General features: G+C 43.2%; 1 protein-coding gene and 1 pseudogene across 1 annotated transcript; both read right to left on the bottom strand.

Moving 5' to 3' along the window:
- Positions 1-1,510: 1,510 nt before the first annotated feature.
- On the bottom strand, positions 1,511-2,144 carry LOC128572764 (60S ribosomal protein L18-like). The gene has a single exon (XM_053572841.1). It carries the CDS (start codon positions 2,123-2,125, stop codon positions 1,559-1,561), a length of 567 nt encoding a protein of 188 aa, XP_053428816.1. The 5' UTR covers positions 2,126-2,144; the 3' UTR covers positions 1,511-1,558.
- A 14,979-nt stretch (positions 2,145-17,123) lies between these two features.
- The window catches only part of LOC128572631 (proteasome subunit alpha type-3-like), a 33,730-nt pseudogene continuing 23,138 nt past the window's right edge, over positions 17,124-27,715 (bottom strand).

Genomic DNA, 27,715 nt, shown 5'->3' with positions numbered 1-27,715 from the left:
ACCAGGTCTGTAAAGATTATTATTTATTCTGATCCTTATACAGAAATGGCATATCTAGTTTGATATGCGAATGGAGGCAAAAACAGACCAGGAGGTGGAAGGACATGGGTGATCTTTTTAACATCCAAATACTTCAAAAGTTGCAGAATTCCCACGCTAGCAATCACCCAAATAGAATAGTCTCAATTTCTGACAAGGAAGAACCCAACTTAACACCACTGTGCAGCCCCCTGCCTGCCCCCACCCTAGCAGATTGCCGTGCATGGGGAAGGCCTGGTGTGAATGTTTACTGAATTAAATTCCTATCTGTGGTTCCTATCCCATCACTTAAGAAGATCTTGGGAACCACAAAGACACTGGAGAGATGTCACTCAAGAGACTTCACACAAACATCATAGACAAGAACCCCTAGTCACTAGTTAATGAGTTAATGGGATTTGGGATGGACAACTCTTGCCACAGGCTCACTTGGCAAAATGAAGTAGAAATTTCAGATTTCCTTTTTCATTAATTATATGGGTAATTTTAAAAAACACTACTTTGAGCTTAATTATAAGCACCATTGGCCTAATTTTATGCTTGGATAGTAGTATTATTAAAGCTCAGAAGCCCCTACATTTTTCGCTCAAGTCAAAGTACCAACAGCCACTCACCTCAATATAAAACCTGTGCCGTTCTTAGGTCTGACTTCCTGGGCTTGCCACAGTTTTTATTATCGAGCAGCTACTAGTGCACACTTACCACGTGGTAGGCATGTGACACAACTATACCAGCTGCCTACGGCTTAATTGGCAGTGTGTCGGTTTGTTATGCTACCTATGTTATCTGTGAAATACTGAACTTATGTCAATGATTACCGAAAAAATGGAACCATTTTTCCTCTAAATTGGGGGTGAATGGACAAATTTTTTTTAAGGGGGATGATAATAAACATAAAAGCAAAAATAGACACTATGCACAAGACTGAGCGTGGCCGGATTTCACTGAAAGTTGAATTATGGAAACAAGTGCACTCGTCCCACAGGGATGTAATTCACCAATCCCTACTCTAAATAATTATAATTTATATAAGATTCACCCCATGGTTATATTTTCTCCAACACGACATGCCAGGTATTAAAATACCCTTGGCTTGGCAACTGGGCTCAAGTGGCTAAGGCGCCAGCCACATTTACCTAAGCTGGCGGGTTTGAATCCAGCCTGGGCCCACCAGCCAACAATGACGGCTGCAGCCAAAAAATAGTCGGGCGCTGTGGCGGGCACCTGAAGTCCCAGCTACTTGGGAGGTAGAGGCAGGAGAATCACTTGACTCCAGGAGTTGGAGGTTGCTGTGAGCTGTGATGCCACGGCACTCTACCCAGGGCAACAGCTTGAGGCTCTGTCTTAAAAACATACATAAATAAATAATACCCTTCAACTGAAGAAAGGGTAAAAGCTTCATGTCAATAAAGGACCAAAATGCAAAAAGAGGTACAGACTGACAATCTGTGTTACTGATTAAAAATGTTTTTTTTTTTTTGCATCCAAAATCTTTTTAATAGAACAGTAGGTTTCAGGGTTAGTTTTTGTAGCCTTGGCTGGCCCGTCGGCCTCTGGCACGCTCGAACTTCCGGCCCTTGGAACGGACATAGGGTTTGGTATGACTGTGCGGGGTTCCTGGGGCCTTGCCAAAATGCCGGTACACCTCCCGGCCCTTGCGAGGACCGGAAAGCAGGACAGTGCCACGGCCTTTGGGGGAGTCCAGGGCCAACTGGTCGAAGGTGAGGATCTTGCCCCCAGCCTTGAGGATACGGGTGCGGGCCCGCCTGCTCACGCGCAAAGCACACACCTTCAGTTTGGGCACTTCCTGAACCCGCACATCATCTGTTATGGTCCCCACAACCACAGCTGTTTTGTTTTCCCGGCCAGGAAGTTTCATCTTCCGGATCATCCGGGAAAGAGACAGTGGTGGCCGATTGGTACGACTCATAAACAACCTCTTTAGCACAACCTGGTTGAAGGTAGAATTGGTTCGTCTGGCTAGAAACCTGTACAGCTTGACCAACAGCCTTAGGTAAATGTCCTGGCTCTTGGGCTCCTTGCGACGAACCTTTCCGTCCTTGTTGTGGCGAATATCGACTCCCATGATGGCGACACCCTCTCGGCCCTGATTAAAAATGTTTTACAAATAGATGTTGGCGTGGATGTGGAGAAAAGGGAACACTTCTGCACTGCTGGTGGGAATGCAAATTAATATATTTCTTTTGGAAAGATGTTTAGAGATCACTTAGGGATCTAAAAATAGACCTACTCTTGGATCCTTCAATTCCTCTACCAGGTATATATCCAGAAGACCAAAAATCACTTTATAACAAAGATATTTGCACCAGAATGTTTATTGCAGCCCAATTCGTAATTGCTAAGTTATGGAAGAAGCCCAAGTGCCTATCGACCCATGAATGGATTAATAAATTGTAGTCTATGTACACCATGGAATATTATGCAGCCTCAAAAAAGATGGAGACTTTACCTCTTTCATGTTTACATGGATGGAGCTGGAACATATTCTTAGCAAAGTATCTCAAGAATAGAAGAAAAAGTATCCAATGTACTCAGCCCTACTATGAAACCAATGTATAGCTTACATATGAAAACTATAACCCAGTTATAACCTAAGAATATGGGGAAAGGGGAAAGGGAGGGGAGGGGAAGGGGGAAGATGAGTGCAGGGAGGGTAATTGGTAGGATCACACCTACGGTGCATTTTACAAGAGTACACGTTAAATTTACTAAGTGTACAATATAAATGTCTTAACACAATAACTAAGAAAATGCGGTAAAAGCTACATTAACTAGTTTGATGAAAATATTTCAAAATATTTCAAAATATTTCAAATATTTCAAAATATATAAAACCAGCGCATTGTACCCCATGATTAGTATTAATGTACACAGCTATGATTTAATAAAAAAGAAAAAGAATTAAAGTATTTTATAAATAGCAAAGGTTTAGGGCGGCGTCTGTGGCTCAAGGAGTAGGGCGCCGGTCCCATATGCCGGAGGTGGCGGGTTCAAACCCAGCCCCAGCCAAAAAATCACCAAAAAAAATAGCAAAGGTTTAGCACTACCTCTTAGCACAGAGGAATAAGAGAGATGGATATTTGCATTTCATTTTTTACAAGAGTTATGTGCCATACTGATGACAATATTTAAAATCTTGTCAAGGGTAAAAGTACATGTTTAAGTTCTCCACAGCATCCCATAATAACTCATGTCAGAAGTATAATTTGGGGTAAGAACATAGAGAAAAAAAATTTTCCAATGTAAATTATCCATCCTTCACTGTCATCTTCAAAATACGGAAGAAAGAGTCACTTCTTTGAGTCTCCTATAAAATTAAGACTTTGAAATGTGAATCCATGCTATTTGATCCATTTCATTTTTTTTTCATTTCTTTTTTTTTTTAAGAGGAATAAGCAGATAGTTCCCTAAGGGAGAAGGGATTGCTTTTTAATAAGTCTGTGATATGTTAGCAGTGAACATATTCACACTCACCAGCCACAGTAATTTCTAAAATTTCATGAGAAGCCAGTGCTTTTCCATTGATTTGGAAAGTCACCTCCAATGACTCTGCATATAATTACTCTTCATGGATAAAAAGTCCAGATCAGGGCGGCGCCTGTGGCTCAGTGAGTAGGGCGCCGACCCCATGTACCGAGGGTGGTGGGTTCCAACCCAGCCCCGGCTAAACTGCAACAAAAAATAGCTGGGCATTGTGGCGGGCACCTGTGGTCCCAGCTACTGGGGAGGATGAGGCAGGAGAATCACTTAAGCCCAGGAGCTGGAGGTTGCTGTGAGGTGTGATGCCACAGCACTCTACCGAGGGTGACAAAGTGAGACTCTGTCTCTACAAAAAAAAAAAAAAAAAATCCAGATCAGTCTACCTCTGTGTACCCAGTATAAATGAAAAAGCAATGGGTAGGGCGGTGCCTGTGGCTCAGTCAGTAAGGCGCCAGCCCCATATACCGAGGGTGACGGGTTCAAACCCGGCTCCGGCCAAACAGCAACCAAAAAATAGCCGGGCGTTGTGGCTGGCGCCTGTAGTCCCAGCTACTCGGGAGGCTGAGGCAAGAGAATCGCTTAAGCCCAGGAGTTGGAGGTTGCTGTGAGCTATGTGACGCCACGGCACTCTACCAAGGGCCATAAAATGAGACTCTGTCTCTACAAAAAAAAAAAAAAAAAAGAAAAGAAAAAGCAATGGGTAATCAACAGCTATATTCACATGCTCCTACTTAAAAAAGGAAAATATACCCCTTGGTTTAAAAGAGAAGTCATTGATTGCGGAGTGGCAAAGATGAGTTCATGGAAGGACAGTGAGGCCCCGTAAGATTGTACGTGGAAGTTTGTGTTTCACAGTTGGCTATATTTAATTCTCTGAGGTTTTCTTCTTTATTGGTGTGCTCGGTTTTGTTTTTCAGTCTGTCTTAAGAATTTATATATGCTGCCAGACTGGGAAATATATCTACATTCTGCCCTACTCTATTCCCCGACCCAGATCAGTTTCTGATACAGAATCAGCTCCCTGTAAATATTTACAGAAGGAACGAAGGGAAGGTGGGAGAGAGCGAGGACAGAAAGAAGAGAGGAAGAGAGAAGGGTTGGAAGAGGATAAACGTGGGTCCTGACTATTTCAGATGCTCAAAGGTATCTGTGACTCAAAAATGACTGCTTTCCCACTACAAAAGCCACCATGTGCTATCTGCTCTTCTGCTCACAAGCCACCCTGTCCCGATGACATACCAAAGTAGTCATCAAAGTTTGCCAGAAATATACCATGATGCCATATCATTCGCAAAGTGTCTCAGTATGTTTGTACACCTTTAGAAAATTTTTTCTGCCTCTCCAACTTACAGTTGCCATACTTCAGCTACCCGCTTGGCCACCGCTCAGATGCCATGCCAATTTGTTTATTTTGTATTAAGTCTCATCAAGTAGAGAGCATTATCAATGTATCAAAAAGCATTATAAGACATTGAAAAATTGGCTCAGCATATGTAGCTCAAGTGGCTAAGACGCCAGCCACATACACCAGAGCTGGCGGGTTCAAATCCAGCCTGGGCCTGCCAAACAACAATGACAACTACAACCAAAAGATAGCCGGGTGTTGTGGCAGGTGCCTGTAGCTCCAGCTACTTGGGAGGCTGAGGCAAGAGAATCACTTAAGCCGGAGAGTTGGAGGTTGCTGTGAGCTATAACACCACGGCACTCTACCCAGGGTGACAGCTTGAGGCTCTGTCTCAAAAAAAAAAAAAAGACAAGACAATGAAAAATTAAAATTCAATTTTATGGCATTTTTGTCTCCATTTTAGGGCACTAAAACTTTGGCCTCTGTGTGTATGATTCTCAAGTTGAATTTTATACCCGTGTGCACACAAATCTGCATAAATTTTGCATGGCGGCTACTTTTTGCAGATGGCCTCCCACTGAACTGTGCCTCCCAGTATTCATACCCGTTTACATCACCCTCTTCTTGAATGTGGGCTGGCCCTGTGACTCACTTGTCCCCAGGAGAAGATGGTCGAAGTGATGCTGAGTGATTTCTAAGGCTAGACCATAAACACCTTTGCAGCTTCTGCCCAGGTCTCTGAGACATTTATCACACTCCCTCTCGGAACTCAGACACCATGCTGAAGAAAGCCTGAACCACACAGAAAGGCCACACATAGCCGTCTGGATGACAACCTCAGCCGAGTCCCCAGCCAGCATCAACCCCAAGGCCTGAGGATGAGTCATCCTAAGTGTTTAGCACAGTTAAACCTCTAGATGCCTGAAGCCCTATCCGAGCAACCCCCGTGGGAAACCCCAAAGGAGGATGTCTCAGGAAAGTCCGGTCAACCCAGGGACCCACGTAAGTAAATTGTTGCTGTAAGCCATTGAGCTTAAAGTGCTGTGTTATCCACCTGCAGATAAATAGAACGAGTTGTTTAAAAACACAATGCTAAGGCTATATTTAGCTATATACTTTATTAATAATTAATTTCTCTAAAACTAATAGAAATGCTGTATAAAAAGGTCAAGTTATAAAAGAAAAGGGGGAACTTCGGCAGATCCTAAGGTATTCAAGGGCATGTTTTTTTCACTAAGTTGCCACCTTTTTTTGGTTCTTTCCTTTGATGTGGGGTGACACGTTGGGCTTTGTCAAACAACGTAATGACCTCGTCTTTCAGTCTGCGAAGTGAATATACATGGAATTACAATCAACTTCGACATGAAATAATTCCTTGTTCACATTCTTTAGCTAAAAAGGGAAACAAAGGGTGGTCACGAGTAGCCAGATTAAAGACGCAGTGAAAATGAGACAATCCATGGAAAATGTATGTGTGTATATTTTTAGTCTCCTTGGCTTCTTTTTCCTGTTTGTTAATACTTCATGAAAATTACAGGTCCGCAATTCCTAATCCACAAAGTTCTGGAAACCAAAAGCTTTCTTTTTTCATAAGCTGGGCACCTAAACTATTTTGGTGGCAACTAAACTTTCCTTTGGCTATTGAGGGCCTTTATCGGATTTCACAAGAACGTTCATTTCACTCCAGAACTCTGTGTGTTTGATGACAAGGTGTTTCCCCAGATCCCACTTACACCCCACTAGAAGTAACACTTGGTACACATGCTGTGCTGTCCTTCTAAAATTTAAAACTTGGGAAACACTTCCAGTGTCAGACCTAACGGAGACTTTATCATAGACCTGAAAGAAACTTCCCTGTGCAGTGGGACGGCAGAGTGCAGAGTGCTCTCTGGGGTCAGACCAGCTGAGTTGAAATCCTGGGTGCGCTGCCTGCCAGCTCTGAGACTTGGCTGGGTTGTGTAACCTTCTATCTCGGTTCAGTCTCCTGTAAAATGAGTAGTAAAAGAAACTATGTCCTAGGGGGTCTTAGGAAACCTAATGATTTCTATGTGTAAACTGCTTAACCCAATGACTAGTAAACACTCAACAAACCTTACCTATTATTGTATTATTATTATTATTAAAATGTCAGTTTTTTTAAATACATTCAGTAAAACCAAAAATATTCCAGGAAGGGTTCAGCCAGGGGAAAAAGAAACTGCTCTAGGTATCACCAGCAGAAAGATATTGAACGTAGGGAATCAGATGCATACAAAGTCTTTGAAAGAAGCAGGTGGAGTAGGGTGAGAGAGCACCACTCATTCAGGTTATTCCCCATCAAGTGCGGCCCAGTGTCAGGAAGCTGCTGCAACCAGAAATTGCAGTAAATGACAGGTAATGACTGTCCTGCAGTTCGTAAGCTGGGGACTGCCAGGGATGCTACTAGGGGGGTCATGTTTTCATGTAAACGGAATCATACAATACACAACCGTTTGCATCTGTCTTCTATGAGCATAACATTTCTGAGATTCATACACGTTGTATGCCTCAGTACCTCGTCCCTTTTTATAGTTGGATAATTCTCTACTGTATGAGGTCTGACAATTAAGTTCATGAACTTGCCACCACGTGCTTGCATGGGCAGCGCCATACAAACAGCTCAGTAAGGTTTCCTGTCTTTGGCACATGAGTGTCTCAGAGTTGTGTTTGTGTCGACGTGGGGTCGCGTCTTGCTGAGTGCTATTCGCTATTGTCAACGTGTGTTTTTGTGTGCTGTCATGAGAATGTTGGAGCTTAAATCAGAGCAACAAGCAAACATTAAAATTGTTGTTAAATGTGAGAAGCGTGGAAATGAAATCAGGGTCATGTTAGTCCCAGTTTACAGGGATAATGTCATGAAGAAAATGGCAGCGTATGAATAGGTGAAATATTTTTCTGAGAGGAGAAAAAGCATCACTGATGAAAAGGTCAGGGCAGCCAGTAATAAGCAGAACTGATGGAAACATTGCACAAAATTGTCGAATTGTGCAGGAAAAATTATCAGCTGACTGTGAGAGGCATAGCAGGCCAAGTAAACATCAATAGAGAAAAAGGGAGAGGCTAAAAACCTTGGGCCTGGCACAGTGGCTCACACCTGCAATCCCACCACTCTGGGAGGCCAAGGAGGGAGGGTCCCTCGAGTGCAGGAGTTAAGACCACCCTGAGCAAGAGTGAGACCCCCATCTCTACTGAAAGTACAAAATTATCCAGGCATTGTGGTGGGCGCCTATAGTCCCAACTACTGGGGAGGCAGAGGCAGAAGGTTCTCTTGAACCTAGAAATTTGAGGTTGCTGTGAACTATGCTGACTCCGTGGCACTCTAGCCTGGGACCACAGAATGAGGCTTTGGAAAAAAAAAACAAAATCTTGGCATGAGAAAGGTGCAGCCCTTGCATCACTGACAGTGCCCTGCTAACACAGCACTGTCTATGAGGGACTTTTTAGCCAGAAACAAATAACTGTAGTGGAACTCCCTCCCCACTCACCGGATCTGGTCCCCAAGGACTTTTTTTTTTTTTTTGTAGAGACAGAGTCTCACTTTACCACCTTCAGTAGAGTGCCATGATGTCACAGGACTCACAGCAACCTCTAGCTCTTGGGCTTCAGCGATTCTCCTGCCTCAGCCTCCCGAGCAGCTGGGACTACAGGTGCCCACCACAACGCCCGGCTATTTTTTGGTTGCAGTTCAGCAGGGGCTGGGCTTGAACCCACCACCCTCGGTATATGGGGCCGGCGCCCTACTCACTGAGCCACAGGCGCCACCCAAGGACTTTTTTCTTTACCCAAAGATAAAGGAAATATTGAAGGGAAGACATTTTGATGGCGTTTAGGGCATGAAAGGTGATACGATGGCAGCTCTGATGCCCCGCCATTCTAGAAAAAGTTCCAAAATTGCTTTGAAGTGTGAACAAGGTGCTGACTTCAGCATGTGGGCAATGAGGTATGTAGCGCTTTTTCAGGATGAGTTCTTGAACTTGTCAAACCTCATGTATGTACATAACACAATTTGTTTATTTATCTGTTGACAGGTATTTTTTGGCCACTGAGAAGAGTAGAACTATGAGCATGTGTGCACACGTATTTATTTGAGCGCCTGCTTTTCTGTTATTTTTGGTATATATTTAGTAGAATTGTGAAATTATATGGCAATTCTATGTTAAACTTTCTGAGAAATTGTCAACCTGTTTCCACAGTGCCTACAGTATTTACTATTCCCACCAAGAGTGCACAAAAGTTCCAATTTCTTCATATCTCCACCACCACTTGTTAATTTTCTATTTTTGTGACTATAGCCATCCTTGTGGGAAGTGGTATCTTGTGGTTTTGATTTACATTTCCCTGTGACTAATCATATTGAACATTTTTCACATGCTTATTAGCCATTTGAGTCCCTTTAGAGAAATGTCTGTTCAAGTCCTTTGCTCATTTTTAATTTGGTGTTTCTCTTCTTTGCTGACTTATAAAGGTTATTTATATATTCTAAGCCTTATCAGATATGTGATTTATAAATATTTTCCCCTATTTTATAGGCTGTCTTTTGCCTATAAAGGATAAAGTTCTTTATCCTTTGATAAAGGATATCCTTTATCAAGGTCTTATCCCATTGATAACGTCCTTGGATGTTAAAAAAAGTCTTCGAATTTTAATGAAGTCCAACTTGTCTATTTTTTCTTTCGTTGTTGTACTTCTAGTGTCATATCTAAGACACTATCAGAAAATCCAAGTTCATAGATATTTACCTGTTTTCTCCTAAGAGTTTTTGTATGGTGTTAACTTTTATCTTTACATAAGATTGTTAAGCCATTACAAAATTTTCATCGAAATAAGTAGATCTATTGACCAGATTAACTCCAGAACCACCAAAATTTACCCACCATTGAAAGACGCCCTTGTTCCTGTAATAAACGTGATCGTTTAGCCATGACTACAGCTGAATCATTGCATTAAGTTCCACAGCATCATATAAGTCTTTGTATACTTGTTAGCATAATATCCTATACTCTGATACAAGTACATGGAAAGTGCCCTGAGAAAATGCTGAGGGAGACTGAACCACTGGTTTAGAAAAAAAGGGGAAGGACAGTTGCAAATAACAACCACAAAAAATCACCAAACTGGCCTAAATAATAAAGACGTCTTGGCTTACATCACTGAAAGCTGGTAGAAGATGAACTTTGTGGGCAGTGCCTGTGGCTCAAAGAGTGGGGTGCTGACCCCATATGCCAGAGGTGGTGGGTTCAAACACAGCGCTGGCCAAAAACTGCAAAAAAAAAAAAGAAGATGAACTTTGTGTGACTCGATGTTGTCAAGGAGCAGCCTCTTCCCCTGCCGTGTCAGCTCCGTCCACCCAAGGAGAAAACTGCCAACCATCTCCAGGGCTGCATGCCTCCTGAGCTCACTCGGAGAAGCTAAGTAGCTTCAGCAAGTTTGCCTTTGTCTCGGGCTCTGGTATGAATCGAATCACATCTTCATCCCTGAATCAATGCCTCTGGCCAGGAAGGGGGATGGTTCTCCTTGCTCCCTCCTTCGTCCGTGCCAGTGATGGGGCTGGGCTTCTGCTCCTGGAGGGGGAAGTTTGGTTTCCAACTGGAAAACTGGGCAAGTGACAAAGAAAGAGGAAAAGGTATTGGGAAGCCCTCGTTAGTAATCTCAGGGAAATCTTCACAGAGGACTTAAGATTTGAGCTGGTCAGTGGGACTCCAGTAGCAAAAGAGCATGAAGGTCTGTTTTATAAAAGTAGGGAAAAATCATCCATTTTAGCTGGCCCACTGGTGTCAGGTCAAAGTCAGTAACCCTAGCAGAGTATCACGAGAGGGTATCACGGAGGACTGGAGTTTGAACAATTCACTAGGCTGCAAAAAGAAAATGACTTTACTCTCAGGAAAAAAAAAAAAAAGATTTCTCTAAAACTGTATAGAGATAAAAGAATTTTTGAAAAGTTCATCTAATGGTGGATCTTGGTATTTAATAAACTGTAGTCACTTACTAAAATTTATTTATTCACTCATTCCCCTAACAAATATTGAGGCCAGGCACGATGGCTCACGCCTGTACTCCTAGCACTCTGGGAGGCTGAGGCAGGCGGATCACGGGAGCTCACAAGTTCAAGACCAGCTTGAGCTAGAATGAGACCCTATCTCAAAAAAAAGTAGTCCCAGCTAAAAAAACAAAAATAAAAACAAACCTGTAGTCCCAGCTGCTTGGGAGGCTGAGGCAAGAAAATCACTTGAACACAGGAGTTTGAGGTTGCTGTGAACGGTAATGCCACAGCACTCTATGGGTGACAAAGTGAGCTCAGTCTCAAAAATATAAAAAATAAACCCTTCAAAAGAAAGCTGAGCAACCCCCAAAGTCCATAACAAGAAAGTTGATGAAAAATAGAAATGCTCAGCTTTTTAAATAATCAAATGAACCTAAATTAAAACCAGCAGAGTAGACTCACTCACCTATCATATTGCCAAAGATGTTTTAAATTGGTTAACCATTGCGCCTGTAGATAACACTAATGTACATTTTAAAAATCTGTTAATCTTAACATGTAGATCTCATGTTAAGAGTTTTTTTTACATATGCATGTGTTTATTAGGTTTCCATTTTTTTGCCTTCACAAAATTAAAAAGGCTTAAAATTTGATAACAATGTTTAAGATAAGGACTAGAAACAAAAACCTCGAACGAAGGAACATAAATACATTCTTTACTTTTAGCAATAAGCAATGCAAATGTGTGACACAGATTTGCATGAGCATTTGCACTACAGCAAGAGTCTGGCAGGCAGCTGTGTGCTACACCAGAGGGAGAAGGTGGAGGTGGGGAGGAGGTGGACAGAGGACGGCTGGGGTCCAACCTGTGGCCCAGGTCCCAAACCAGCTCTGAGCCTAATGGCAAGACAGGCTGCAAGCAAGGGCTGGAGGAGACGTTTTCCCCAGGGGACGCTATGAGCTATAGAAACATAAGCAACCTCACTTCAATGCCCAGACAGGGCACAAAATAGGGAACATAGTGAGGGGCTGGGGTTCTCCTCCATCCAGAGCAGCAGGGAGACGCAGTGAGGAGCTTAGGGACTGCTGCTCCATCCTGGCCCTGCCAGGGCAGAGAGAAGGCCTGCTGCTCAGCCACGTCAACCTAGAAATCGCTGGTGTCATTAAGAGAGCAATGTCATCTGAAGGCAAAGCCAAGCTGGGGAGTTTCACAGGGAAAGGCAGCTGGTGGGGCGGAGTTGCAGAATGGGGTTCTCAAGGAGGGAGAGAAGCCCCAGAGGTGGCAGGGAGGTGGATGGTGTGGGGCAGAGGGGCTGCTTCTCCCTCCAATGTGGTCCTGAGTCGATGTCATCCACCACGGCTTTCCCTGCTGCTCACACAGAAATCCTCAAATCGCCACACTTACAGCTAGAGCCCAGACACAATAAAAATGTCTTCAATAAATGAAATTTCTGGCTGGGCACCTATAGCTCAAGAGACTAAGGTGCCAGCCACATACACCAGAGCTGGCGGGTTCAAATCCAGCCTGGGCCTGCCAAACAACAATGACAACTACAAACAAGAAACAGCTGGGCGCTGTGGTGGGCACCTGTAGTCCCAGCTACTTGGGAGGCTGAGGCAAGAGAATCGCTTAAGCCCAGGAGCTGGAAGTTGCTGTGAGCTGTGACGCTACAGCACTCGACCCAGGGTGACAGCTTGAGGCTGTCTCAAAATAATAATAATAATAATAAAATAAAGGGCGGCACCTGTGGCTCAAGGAGTAGGGCACCGGTCCCATATGCCAGAGGTGGCGGGTTCAAACCCAGCCCTGGCCAAAAAAACCAAAAAAAAAAAAAATAATAATAATAATAAAATAAAAATAAATGACATTTCTGCTGCCCTCTAGACCCAAATAATTAATTTATCATCTCCTTTTCAGCAGTGCCTGCGCTGCTATCTTAGCACCACACACACACACACACTCTCTTCCTTAAGGAAGGTGTTCACTCTCTCAGTGAATGGTGCACCACCGCCTGGTCACCCACCTGGACATGCTGTCCAGTGCCCGCTTCTTCCCTCTTCCTGCATCCAGCAAGTCAGCAGTGTAGATTCTCTCTGGAGAGCACTCAAATCCATTCCCACCACTACCGTTTTAATTCAATCTTGCATCACTTCCCACTTCGGTTACCACACATCTTTTCTTTATCTCGAATCTGTTCACCTCTCTGTTGTACACAGTGCTGCTTCCCACTGTGAGCAGCACTATTTTCCTAAAATTTAAACCTAACCATGGCATTCACCATTCAGAACTTCAAAACACAGTTTGTGACACTCTGTGAATGATCAGCAACAAATGATGACTGAGGCAGAGCACGATCCCGGTCCTTTCCCAGTCCAGGACGCTCATGGACTAACAATCCTCTATTGTCACCACCTCGTCCCTGCTGGGCTCTGGGCAAAGACTCAAAACAGATGTTTCTTGCCCGCTAGGGCTCTTCCTGGATTTTGTTACATATTACTTGTTCATGTTTCCGCTATCTGGCACAGCAGCTCAGGAGTTTTGGGTATAATATATGGTCACTGCTATTGCTTTGTGGAATTTATGGAGGACTCCTAGTACCCAAGACGGGAAAGGGGCATTTTTAAAGTAGAAAAATAAAAGACAGCTGTGGTGATTACATATCATCCATTTAACTTTGCTACTTGGGGAGATACTAGGATAAACTATGTAATAATTCATTTCCAAATAACCAAAGGAGCAAAAAAAAAAGAATAGAGATTTGCAAAGAGCAATTTAATTTCCTTCTATGATAAAGTATCAGGCTGTGCTGGCAACGAGGAAAAGCTATAATCCACTCTCAGTAAAGATTCCAACGTGATCTTATTATCTTGAAACTGAGAAGGTCTGGTTGAAGACAGGGTACTTTCAGATATGTGAGTGTCACACCAGTATCAAGCCATTTCTCAAAGAATAGCCAATATACTCGTTTCTAGAAAGAAAATTTTAACATCCTCCTTTTCCAATGTTGCAAAATGGAGAACAAAGCACCAAATGGATACAGAAACCCTCTTTTCATTTTTAGAATGATTAATGGACTAAAATATAACAAAACTGGCAATGTTGCAATGTTTGGTAGCCAGATTTGAAATAGCCATTGTGCTCTTATTTGGTAAAGTATAAATTGCATCTTAGAGTAAACAGGTTATAAACAAATAAAACTATTAATAAGACATAACTATGGGGCGGTGCCTGTGGCTCAGTGAGTAGGGCGCCAGCCCCATATACCAAGGGTGGCGGGTTCAAACCCAGCCCCAGCCAAACTGCAACAAAAAAACAGCTGGGCATTGTGGCAGGCTCCTGTAGTACCAGCTACTCAGGAGGCTGAGGCAAGAGAATCGCCTAAGCCCAGGAACTAGAGGCGGCTGTGAGCTGTGTAATAGTGATGCCACGGCACTCTACTGAGGGCGATAAAGTGAGACTCTATCTCTGCAAAAAAAAAAAAAAGACATAACTATGTACAGGTTAAAAACAACGTCAACATTTATTTAAGCTGTATTTTAAAGCCTATGTTTTTAATTTTGGAGTTATTGCTATCCTTTTTAAAAATGGAAATTAAAAATAATCTGAAAAGGTATTTTAAGCAAAACAGACAACGATTTTTTTAAAAAAGCCATCACAGGGCGGCGCCTGTGGCTCAAGGAGTAGGGCACCGGTCCCATATGCCGGAGGTGGCAGGTTCAGGCCCAGCCCTGGCCAAAAACCACAAAAAAAAAAAGCCATCACATGTATTGCCAAGTGTAGTGCCTCATGCCTTTAATCCTAACATTTTGGGAGGCTGAGGTGGGAGGATTGCTTGAGGTCAGAGTTTAAGACCAGCCTGGACAACACATTAAGACCCTCTCTGTAAAAGATTTTTTAAAAATTAGCCAGGCACAGTGGTGCCTACTGTAGTCCCAGCTGCTTGGGAGGCTGAGGCAGGAGTATTAAACCCAGGAGTTCAAGGCTACAGTGAGCTATGATCACGCCACTGTACCACTTCACTCTAGCCTGGGCGACAGATGGAGATGTCTCTTTTTTTTGAGACACAGTCTTGCTCTGTCACACTGGGTGGAGTGCTGGAGCATTATAACTCACAGCAATCTCAAACTCTTGGGCTTGAGCAATCCTCTTGCCTCAGCCTCCCAAGTTGGGACTATAGGCATGCACTATAATGCCTGGCTAGTTTTTCTATTTTTAGTAGAGACAGGGTCTCTACTATAGCCTCCCACAGTGCTGGAATTACAGGCATGACACCATGCCCAGCCCCACAAGATGCTATCTCTCAAAAAAAAAAAAAACAAGGCTAGGTGCAGTGGCTCATGCCTATAATCCTAGCATTCTGGGAGGCCCAGGCAGGTGAATCACCTGAGCTCAGGAATCAAGACCAGCCTGAGGCAGCATTGTGGAGGGTGCTACTTGGGAGGCTGAGCAGAGAGGATCACTTGAGCACAGAAGTTTGAGATTGCTGTGAGGCAACCTCAAGGCAACTGAGTGAAATTCTGTCTCAAAAAAAAAAAACTGAACATTTAGTTAAGCAGTACTGAAGCCTATGTTTTTAATCTTGGAGTTATTACTATCCTTCCTAAAAATAATAATAATTATCTGAAAAGATAGTTTAAGCAAAACATTGGATTATAATTATAAAAATATGCAGGTATTAAACTAAAAAGTGTCTGAGCAATGTCTTAGGGATACTATACTACCTCCCTCACCACTAAGAGAAGATTCTCTGTATGAGGACCAGTTGCTGACCCTGGGACCTCCTCACCTGAGTTTCATTCCCACTTGGAATTTTCTCAGTGGGTGTGATAGTCATCAGTGCTGCTCAACAAATATTTCTGGCTTTCTGGCTTCCGGACATATGGTGGGATTGCTTCCTGGCCCCCAAGGGTTGGGGGAGCAGAGTGTGACCTATGTGGCTTCCACCTGGGGCACTGGCTGCTGGTGTGAGACCATCTGGTCCCCTCTTCTCTTCCTCTGCCATGACGACCAGCCATGTTCCTGAGGACGCCTGCTCCATCAACCTGGCTTACAAAACAGCACAGAGCAGAACCCCCCCAAAAATTGTCAGGCAGTGGAAACTTAGCGTGAGCGAGAACTGAATCTGAGCCACTGAAATATGTGGCTGCTTGTTGACGCAGCAAAATCTTGCCTGTTCTGACTGATGCGATAAGACTCTTAACTGGCATTAACACTCTGACCCTGATGATTAACATTCCCTTAACACCAAACCCCAGCACTGACAAAGAACTCTCTTTCTTAGGTTCCTGGTGACATAGCGGGTGGGCACTGGAACTTTCAAAATGGCATTAACACATCCGATAGGAGAGGAGAGGCCGAGAGGGCAGAGGCTCAGAAGATAGGCAAGAGTCAGACCACCTGGGTTCTGACCCTGCCATCTTGGGCAAGTTACATCATCCCCCCCAAGACCCAATGTCCTGTGCAATGACAAGAGGGATACTTTTCTTTTTTTTTTTTTTTTTTGGTTTTTGGCGGGGGCTGGGTTTGAACCCGCCACCTCTGGCATATGGGACCGGTGCCCTACCCCTTGAGCCACAGGCGCCGCCAAGAGGGATACTTTTCAATGACAAGAAAGATAGGACTCAGGCTGGGCACAATGGCACTTCAGCTAGGGGCCACAGATTCTGCCTCAAAAACTAAATAACTTAGGCCATAAAACAAGTGTTAATAAATTTTTTTTGTTGTTTTTTTCAAGTGACAAAAAAGGACTTTATTGATCAGTGAATCCACTTTTTCACACCACAATAAAGGAAAAAAAGTAAAAAACATTCTTAACGTCTATAAAAGATCTGTTTTTGAAAAAACTACCCCAAACATTTTTTATCTGTATCCACCTAAACAGTGGCTGATGACCACCGATCAATTTCACTAAATACAAAGGTAGGTGACAGTATAAATTATTTTGATTATTAAATTTGTAGGTTCTTTTTATATAAGAACGCAGGAAAATAAAATGTTTAAATTTCAGATGAGTGATGAAATAGAAGTTTGAATTCATCTGATTCCAAAGCTTCATTTTATAGTATTTAAATTAAGGAATTTGTAAGTAGGCATAAATCTGTATTTTAATATTAAGTAAATAGCCTCAATTACCCCTCACCAATTTTGTCAGGCAGATATTAACCCAGCTTCAATAGTTAACAAGCCAAAAATTTAATGAAAATTGGCAGTAACTATGTATAATCCACAGGGCTAAAAGGTTACATATTATCATCACCTGATTCATCTTCTTCCTTCAAAGACTCCTCAGCATATTTCTCTGCTTCTTCCCTTGTATCTTTTGGAACAATTTCATGTCTTTCTTTAGTTAATTCACCAACCTAGCTGAGTTCTAGTTCAAAAGCTTTATCCTTAACTTCATCACGTACTATGTAAATTATTTTTGCAACTTCTTTAACAATATCCTGGCAGGTCATTTCTTTCATCTGAAGCTTTTCTATTTCTGTCTTCGCAGCTTGCCTGGCTTTGCTAATAGCACAGCCCCAATAACGGTATGAAATACCTGATGGGTCGATTATGTAGAATTGTGCACCGTCATTCACACTGTAAGTCCCTACTATGAAACTGCAGCCGAAAGTTCTCACAGCACTGTAGTGTCTGCATGTACACACACGGCCACTCTGTCTACAAGATGTTTGAGTGGACTGTGATAGCCCAAGTTAGATCTAAAGTTGGAAGCTTCTTCTCTTGCTATGTCTGCTAAAGAACGAGCATCCGCCAACAAGCCTGCTCCTGCCATTCCAACCGCTGATCAACATTTAAAAGATGTTTGTTGGAACCCTCTTTCTTTTTGAAAAAGTGCCTCAAGCTGTCGCCCTGGGTAGAGTACCGTGGCATCACAGCTCACAGCAACCTCCACCTCCTGGGCTCAAGCGATTCTCCTGCCTCCGCCTCCCAAGTAGCTGGGACTACAGGCGCCTGCCACAATGCCCGGCTATTTTTATTTTTTTTTAGTTGCAGCCATCATTGTTGTTTGGTGGGCCCGGGCTGGATTCTAACCCACCAACTCAGGTGTATGTGCTGGTGCCTTAGCGGCTTGAGCCACAGGCGCCAAGACTTGTTGGAATCTTCTTCATAAAGTTTAGAAAGGACTAATTTTTCTACCCCAAGGAAAACACCATCTTTATATCTGATTCCAATAGCTGTACTACTATTTTCCACAGCCTTCATGGCATATTCAAATTGAAAAACTCTTCTATCAGGAGAGAATATAAATGTAGAGGCAGACAGGTCATACCTGGTGCTGATGGAGCTCACTGAGCATTAATAATTTTCTTTTTTTTCTTTTTTTTTGCAGTTTTTGGCCAGGGCCAAGTTTGAACCCACCACCTCCAATATATGGGAACAGCGTCCTTGAGCCACAGGCACTGCCCGCATTAATAAATTTTAAAACATTAAAGATCATACATAGCATCTTTTCTGATCACAAAGGACAGTAACTAGAAATGAATAACAGAAGGAAAGCTGGATGAGGCACAAATAAGTAGAAATTAAACACACTGTTAGCCATGGGCTAAAGAAGAAATCACAAGGGAAGTTAGAAAATATTTTTAGACAAATGACAAATGAAAAAGAGAACACACCGTAACAAAAAGTATGGACGTAGCAGAAGCAGTGCTAAAAGGGAAATTACAGCTATAAATGCTAACATTAAAAATAAGAAAGATCTCAGATCAACAGCTCAATTTATACCGAAGAAAAACAAACAAGAAACTAAGAAAAAAATATTCAAGGAGCTAGGTGCTATTGTTTTATTTTATTTTATTTTTTGGAAACAGAGTCTTACTCTGTTGCCCTGGGTGGAGTGCAGTGGCATTATCTTAGCTCACAGCAACCTCAAACTCCCAGGGTCAAGCAATCCTCTTATCTCAAGCTCTTGAGTAGCTGGGACTATAGGCCTGGGCCAGCACATGCAGATGATTTTTTCTATTTTTGGTAGAGACAAAGTCTAGCCCTTGCTCAGGCTGGGCTCAAACTCCTGAGCTCAAGCATTCCTCCCTCCTTGACCTCCCAAGGTCAAAGATTGGCTAGGATTGGCTCAGCACCCGGAGCTCAGTAGTTAGGGTGCCGGCCACATACATCGGAGCTGGCGGATTTGAACCTGGCCCGGGCCTGCTAAACAACAATGACAAACTGCAACAAAAACAACAACAAAAAAGTGGGTGTCATGGTGGGCGCCTACAGTCCCAGCTACCTGGGAGGCTGAAGCAAAAGAATCACTTAAGCCCAAGAGTTGGAGGGCTAGGATTACAGGCATGAGCCCACCTTTCCCAACCCTGTTTACTCTTAGTATTGTCATCCTGCTTAATCTAAGATGAAATCTTCTTGATGGCACTCCAGAATTCTGCTCTGCCTTAGGTAATGCTAAGATAAACCTTCTAGAACACCATTCTGCTGCCTCATTCCTCCAATTAAAAAAGCCCTCTGTGTATACATGAGTGTGTATGCACATGCGCACGCCAGTGTATACGTGAGCTACATTCCCACAAGCCACATCACCGGCCCTCCCAGATTTGTACCCTCTCTCATGTCTTCTCATCTTCTGGCACCGACCTGGCTGTGATCTAACTTGCTGGACCTGCCCCTGGAACATCACCTGGTCTCTCACTGTCCCGCACAGACTCTGTAAAACACCTCTTTCATTGTTGCTTTTTTATTAGAGTCCCTTCTCCCTAGGCTCCAAGCAGGAACCCATGAGAACTGAGCCCCAGGCAATGAGACTGACAGACTTTGGTCTATGGGCAAATCACTCCCTCCTCGCCCATTATCTTCGTTTCAGCTCCTCTGACAGAGTACCATAGACCTGGTGGCTTCTAAACAACAGAAATGTATTTCTCATAATTTTGGAGTCCAGAATTCCAAGATTAGGGGCCAGCATCGCTGGGTTCTGGGGAGGGCTCTCCCCAGGGGTTGCAGACGGTCACCTTCTTGCTTTGTCCTCAGATGGCAAGAAGACCAGGAAGAGCTTTTTGGGGTGCCTTTTATAAAAGCACTAACTCTATTTACAAAGCCTCCTCCTGCGGTGGCGCCTGTGGCTCAACAGAGGAAGGCATCGGCCCCATATGCTGGAGGTGGGGGGTTCAAACCCAGCCCCGGCCAAAACAAAAACTGCAAAAAAATAAAATAATAAAATAATAATAATAAAGAATTCTTATAACAAAAAAAAAAAACAAAAAAACAAAGGCTCCTCCTGGCAGCACCTACGGCGCAAAGGAAGTAGGGCACTATCCCCCTATGCCGGAGGTGGCAGCTTCAAATTCAGCCCCAGCCAAAAACTGCAAAAAATAAAAAATAAAAATAAACCCTCCTCCTTCTTGATCTAATCACCTCCCAGAGGTGCTACCTCCTAATATCTTCACTTGGAGGTTAGGGCTCAACATATGAATTTGGGGTGGGAGGACACACACATTCAGCCCATCGCACCTCTTGTTTCCTAACCATCATGTGCACTTTGATTCTCCCTTCCATTAACATATCTTTCCTTGGGGCCAGGTGGAGTGGCTCACACCTGTAACTCCCAGCACTCTGGGAGGGCAACATGGGAGGATCCCTTGAGCTCAGAAGTTTGGGACCAGCCTGAGCAAGAGTGAGACCCAGTCTCCACTAAAAATAGAAAAACTATAAATGTCTTGACACAATAGCTGGGAAAATGCCAAGAAGGCTATGTTAACCGGCTGATGAAAATGTGTCAAACTGTTTATAAAACCAGTGTATGGTGCCCCATGATCGCATTAATGTACACAGCTATGATTTAATAATAAAATAAATAAATAAATAAAAATAGAAAAACTAGCTGGGCATTTTGGTGGGCACCTGTAGTCCCATCTACTCAAGAGGCTGAGGACAAAGGATCTCTTAAACCCAAAAGTTTGAGGTTGATATGAGCTATGATGCCACAGCATTCAACCCCAGGGGGACAGTGAGACTCTGTCTCAAAAAAAAAAAACAAACAAAAAACGTTTCCTTAGAGATGTCTGGCTCTCTTATAGGTTTGATAAATCCTACGGTAAACACGATTTCTGTATGCTATACAAAGGTTGTAGTATATAATTCCACACCCTCATTATATGAGAGAGACTAAGCTCATCTGATGGTTGAGTTCAGTCACTGGTTTGCTAATTACTCAAGGAAAAAGTGGGTCTCTTGGGAATGAAAAGTGTAAGCGAGGGCACTGGGACGTAGGTCTTGCCAAGGTATATAGCAACAGCCTGTAAAACAGCAACCTGAAGCAGAACAAGAAAGACCGAGGCTCCCCATAAGCCTAGCTGCAGCACAGGCTCAGTGGCCAAGGCAAGGATAGTCCACACTGGAACCATTGTAAACACACATCAAGGCTAACAAATGTCTTCCCAAACCCAGTGCACCGAAACCAACCAGATGATTCACGAGTACACCCAGCTGCTCCAACACCGAGGTCCAGAGTCAGACATCAAAGTCTAGAAGAGTGTCTCAAGTCAGGCCAAACCCACTCGTCCCCACTGAGAAGTCCTGTATAGCTCACACAGGTGGCGCTTACAAAAGAGACAGTGGACAGGAAGCATGAGAGTCCTCCCTCAGAATTTGGACTATCTCAGCTGTGTGAAGTGGGCTTTTGCCTACACCGGAAGTAGATTGTTCATTGGAGAAAGCCCCTGAGCCTGGGGTGGTGACAGTGTGCATCACAGTGGTGAACCGCAAGGGACAAACATGCTGCCAGCCATGTCCCAGCTCCCACAGCATTGTCCTCTCATGCCTTCTAAGCTAAGAATTTAGGAGTTTTGTGACTTGGGTCAAAGCAGGGATGGTTCCCTTACAGTCTCTACAAGAACCCCAGATTTGAATGGATCAGGCAGGAGCCAGATTAGGACAGCAATGCAGTCAAGGTGCTGCCTACTCCGAGGATGGGTCCCCAGGGGCTAATCGGGTCATAGTAACAAGTGGGTAGAATGGTGTGGCAGGGACTGACATGCACTCCACAAACCACTGCCTGTCCCACCTGGGCACGCAGATACATCACATGTCCAGCACCTCTGCAGCCAGGTGTGGTTATAAGACTGAGCTGGCTCAAAGTGGGCAGGGGAAAACGTACCACTTCCAGTCCTCACCCAGTTAAACCCCCCACAGGCAATTCTCCACACTCTGTTCCCTTTCCAGAGCAACTTTGGAAGCCACGCGTGGAAGATGGCCTGGAAGAAATGGCTCATGACCTCTGAGGAGGACACCGACTTGGACTTGACCTTCATGAGAAATAAAACCTTCATGAGGCATTAAGCCACTGAGGTTGGGGGGCTCACCTGTTGCAGCAGCTTGCTTTGTCTTACAGTTAGCTTTATAAAAACCAAGAAAACAACAAAAAGATACTCAGAGAAGCCCGACAGGACAGCAATGGTTATAAAGGGCACACCTGGCCTGGCCGCTGCCAGCAGCTCGCCTGAATCTTCCTGTTTCCACCCTTTATCTCACCTTCTATTCACAGCCAAGCTTCCCGAAATAGCAGTCTGCATGTGTTTTCTTAACTTCCTCGCCTCCCACTCATTCCTCATCTCCTAAAATCTCACAGACCATGGCTCACACCCTGCTGAAACTGCACCTCTGACCTCTTAGCTGTAAGAAGTGTTACATTTATGTTTCTGCCCAAAATTCATCTGTTTCTGACCTCCCTTTCCGCTTGGATGGAGACAAAGTCCAATTTCAGCCATTATTGGGGCTCCTGCACCAGATCATGGGCCGTGCAAAGTTCAAAAGGGTTTTGGACATCACAGAATATGGGGGGACATTCTTCTTTTCCAGCCATATACTTCTCTGAGGAGCAAGTGGCTTCCTTGCTTCCCTTCTAAGTTGGCACTGCCTAGATTAGAAAGCCTGGTGCCTCCCTGTACAGACACCGCACCTGCTCCCCACCCGTGGGTTCGTCAGGGAGAACCCACGGGCCGCTATTCATCCCCCATTCTTCAGGGCACTCTCTTCTTGTTCTCACCTCCCAGTTTCATGATCTCCATGGCCCCCTTTTTCCAGCCTCAAACAATTCAGCTCTTTGAGAGGCCCTTTGGGCCAAGGGATTCCTTGATCTTCATACTCAAAGTCTCTGCTTGGGCTGGGGAAAGGTGAAAATCTCTCTCCCTAACACATTTCCTCCTAAACTAAAGGCTCGAGAGATTATCTTGCAGCTCTTACCTTCCTTCATCTGTCTGAAGCTTCCAGCAACTCCCCCTCCTTAAGAGTCCTCTCTCCTTTGAATTCTATGAACTTTCTGTTTTCTTTCTTTCTATTCTTGCTTGGTCTTTTTTTTTTTTTTGAGACAAAGTCTCACTATGTCCCTCTGGGTAGAATGGTGTCACAGCTCACAGCAACCTCCAACTCTTGGGCTTAAGTGATTCTCTTACCTCAGCCTCCCAAGGAGCTAGGACTACAGGCGCCCACCACAGTGCCCAGCTACTTTTTGGTTGTAGTTGTCATTGTTGTTTGGCGGGCCTGGGCTGGGTTCGAACCTGCCAGCTCTGGTGTATGTGATTGGCACCCTAGCTGCCGAGCCCTCTTTTGTTTTTTTTTTTTCTTTTTGATTCCTAAAAGTGTTTTGAAAAAATATATACTCTCCTTGTACATTTGTAAGTTGACATTTTTAAAAAGTATCCAAGTGTAAATAGTTGCAAAGAATGAATTTTCTAGTCAATTACAAGTATCCATATTTTAAAATAAAACTGTTATGTCATTCCTCTAAATAGATCTAAAGGAATCTAAAAACACATAGTGATTCGTGATGGCCCATTATCATTTATATGTAAAAATACTTGAGTTCTTTTTTAACAGTTGGCATGTTATTTTTTCTTCTCTCTACTGTCATATTTCTTTTCCCACAGAATATAACCCTCATGTATGTTATATTTTACAGTCTTATATTCATCACTATTTTGACTTCTCTGAAAAAGAACTATAATTTTAAATGGTCCATGTTTCCCATAGCTATCAGCCTTTAAGTCAGTGGTTCTCAACCTTTCTAATGCTGCGAGCCTTTAATACGTCTCCTGTGGGTCATGACCCACAGGTTGAGAACGGCTGCTCTGAGTGTTAAAGAAGTCTTCTGGATTGTATTGTCATTGTAGTGATAATTGCTATGCAATTGATGAAGTATTATTAGTAAATATCATAAATTTGATACCTAATTATTAAAAAAGCCTTCCCCTCAGTTTTACTGAAATGTAATTTATATCCCCCCTAAGGATGCACCCATTTTAAGTGTAGATTTTGATGAGTTTGGGCAATTGTGTCCAGTTATACAATCAAAACCACAATCAAGTTCAAGATATAAAAGCTTTTCTCAACTCCAAATCTCCCTCTTGCCTCTTTACAAGTAATTCCTAACCCTAATCCCTCATCCCAAGCAACTACTGGTCTGCTTTCTATAAGTATATTTTCACCATAAAAAATAAATTTTTATTGGAAATGTGTTTCTTAATTGATGAGAATGGGGATATTTATATGTTTGCTCTTCCCGTTGTCTGTTGGTGAAATCACTTGTTGTTAGGGTGAGACTGGATTCAATATCGATTCTATTTCTATTTTTCATTATAACAGATGTGAGTTCTGGGAAAACTTATTTGCATAAGTAAGTGGATAGAAAAGGAAGAAATTTGTTTTTTTAAATGCCAATGTCTCTAAATTCTTTTTGTTTTGTGTTTTGGTTTGGTTTTTTTGTGTGGGGGGGGAGTTGTTTTTTTTTGTTTTTTTTTTTTTGTAGAGACAGAGTTTCACTTTATGGCCCTCAGTAGAGTGCCGTGGCCTCACACAGCTCATAGCAACCTCCAACTCCTGGGCTTAAGCGATTCTCTTGCCTCAGCCTCCCGAGTAGCTGGGACTACAGGCGCCCGCCACAACGCCCGGCTAAGTTGTTTTGTTTTTGAGACAGGGTCTCACTCAGTCACCCTGGGATTGAGTGTTCTGATATCACAGCTCACAGCAAACTCAAACTCTTGGGCTCAAGCAATCTTCTTGTCTCTGGCTGGTCTCAAACTGCTGAGCTCAAGCAATCAACTCACCTTGGCCTCCCAGAGTGCTAGGATTCTAGGCATGATCCACCACACCTGGCCTGAATTTTTTTTTTTTTTTTACTATGCCCACAATCACAGTGAACTATAATCCCAAACTACTTACAACGATTGCCCAGCGGACATTTAACAAGCCCCTCTTTCAGTTTGGTTCAATGTAGAGTTGGAGACACTTGTCCGGCAAAGGGCCTGGCTCTTAGTCACTGGAGTCATTTGCTGTCCCAGACCCACTATCAGTGTTCCCAATTGTCCCTTTTGTTTGAAGCCCCAAAGGTTATCCTTCCTCCAGGATAATGTTGTATGGTTCTATGAAGAATATGCCTTTCTTTTGGAACCTGGAAGCAAGGCAAACGTGAACAGATAAGAAAGGAGACATTAGGCTCATGGCCCGTAGCACAGTGGTTATGGCGCCAGCCACATACGCCAAGGGTGGCAGGTTCGAACTCGGCCTGGGCCAGGTAAACAACAATGACAACTGCAACAACAACAAAAAAAAATAGCCAGGCATTGTGGTGGGTGCCTATAGTCCCAGCTACTTGGGAGGCTGAGGCAAGAGAATCACTTAAGCCCAAGAGTTGGAGGTTGCTGTGAGCTGTGATGCCATAGTACTCTACCGAGGGTGACATAGTGAGACTCTGTCTCAAAAAAAAATAAAAAAAGAAAAGAAAAAGAAAGGAAACATTGCCCCACCCCACAGCTCCCCAGCATGGCTACATCCTTCTTCCAAGAGGAGGGAAATTGAGGATCTGGGAACAGATTCCCTGAAAGCATCAGTGCTCATGGGTATCTTGGAAAGTTTTGCACACTCCTCAGAGAACTTTACCCCCGTTTAAAGACTTTTACCCTAAATAGCTACTGTTAGGTCATCTCCATCTTCCCTAGTTCTCCATGCCATCCTGTGACCTACTCGGTCACATACCTTGGCTTCTACTCCCATAGATACGCAGGTAACCCCCAATCTCTTCTCTGCAGCTCACAGCTCTATCCTGAGCCAGAGAACCATATAAACAATTGGTTGTTGAACATTTTCATTTCTACTTTTCTGATTTAGGGTGGATATGCTTTCTCATGTGTACAAAGTTATCCTAACCTACATTTGTGAAAATATATTCAACTCCATACATTGAATTGGAAAAAAAATAGTCAGCATTGGGGCGGCGCCTGTGGCTCAGTTGGTAAGGTGCCGGCCCCATATACCGAGGGTGGCGGGTTTAAGCCCAGCCCCAGCCAAACTGCAACCAAAAAATAGCCGGGCATTGTGGTGGGTGCCTGTAGTCCCAGCTACTCGGGAGGCTGAGGCAAGAGAATCGCTTAAGCCCAGGAGTTGGAGGTTGCTGTGAGCTGTGTGAGGCCACGGCACTCTACTGAGGGCCAGAAAGTGAGACTCTGTCTCTACAAAAAAAAAAAAAAAAAATAGTCAGCATTTTTCTATTACTTTCTACCCAAGTGCTTTCATCTCACACATGTGTATACAGGATAACCCAGACACAGGACAGGTAGTCCTGAGATAGAATCCTCTGACTAATGTACAACTCCCACTTATTAATGGAGGTTATTCATTACGTTCCAGAGTTGCAAACATCCGGCTGACGTGTGACTTGCACTTCTAAATAGAGGCTATTACAAGCAATACGTAAATGTACCTGTTTCAAGACACATACAAATTCAACTTAATAACAAACTCACAGTACTGATCCCTTTCGTAACCCAGGGACTCCCTGTACACATGTGACTCATAGTAAATGCATGTGTCCTGCAGACGAGGAAACCAAACTCAGTAAGGTAGAGTGAAGATTCAATTACAATCTGAAAAACACAAAGGAAGCAAAAGATTCATTCCCTGCTTGACTTGGTTGGAGAGAAATTATTAAACAAAAATCAACATCAGCCTGTGTGGAATAGGAGCCACAGAAATGTTCAGGTAGATAATAGGAAGGGTACTTTTTCACCAGTTTTAATAAAAAGTAGAGTAGATTTATAATCTCTGTAAAGGCACCGTATCACATTTCCTTATGAAAATAGAACAAACTAAAATTGGTCGGCTGGCAACTAAATAAATCTAAGATCGAAAATAATTTGATTAACAAATACTAACAATTTAAGGGCTATTCAGCCAGAAACGGGAGGTTAGATATGTAACTTCCTTGGCTTCCTTCCAGCGATTTAATGCTATACAAAAGAAAAAAGCTGAGGTGTGCCCACTCTTCTATGCTTTGTATTTTCAACGCAGTCATTCATTGAATATACATTTCCCACGTTTGTAGATTGTGAGGAAAAAGTAGTCCCTTAAGCTAATAAATCTTGAACAAGTGTTGTTTGTAGCAAACCCCAAATAAAAGGGCATCTTGGGAGTAGTTGGAGTTCCCATATAACACGATACATACATAGATATATGATATACTTCTAAGTAGGAGAATCGTATTAATTGGCATTATCTTATTAAAGATGAATTTTGGGAATTTTTATAATAGATACAAAGAACATCAGCAGAAACAGTGACAAACTATAATAGGAAATGAATATTATGACAAAAAATTCATAAAATCCAGATGGCATACTTAATGTATGCCAAATATATATATATATTTTTTTTTATTTTTATTTATTTATTTTTTTTTTGAGACAGAGTCTCAAGTTGTTGCCCTGGGTAGTAGAGTGCCCTGGAGTCACAGCTCACAGCAACCTCAAACTCTTGGGCTTAAGCGATTCTCTTGCCTCAGCCTCCCAAGCAGCTGGGACTACAGGCGCCCGCCACGGCACCTGGCTATTTT

Source organism: Nycticebus coucang, chromosome 20, assembly GCF_027406575.1.
Source record: "Nycticebus coucang isolate mNycCou1 chromosome 20, mNycCou1.pri, whole genome shotgun sequence".
In the NCBI taxonomy this organism is placed as follows: Eukaryota; Metazoa; Chordata; class Mammalia; order Primates; family Lorisidae; genus Nycticebus; species Nycticebus coucang.
This window is presented reverse-complemented; position numbering and strand designations above follow the sequence as displayed.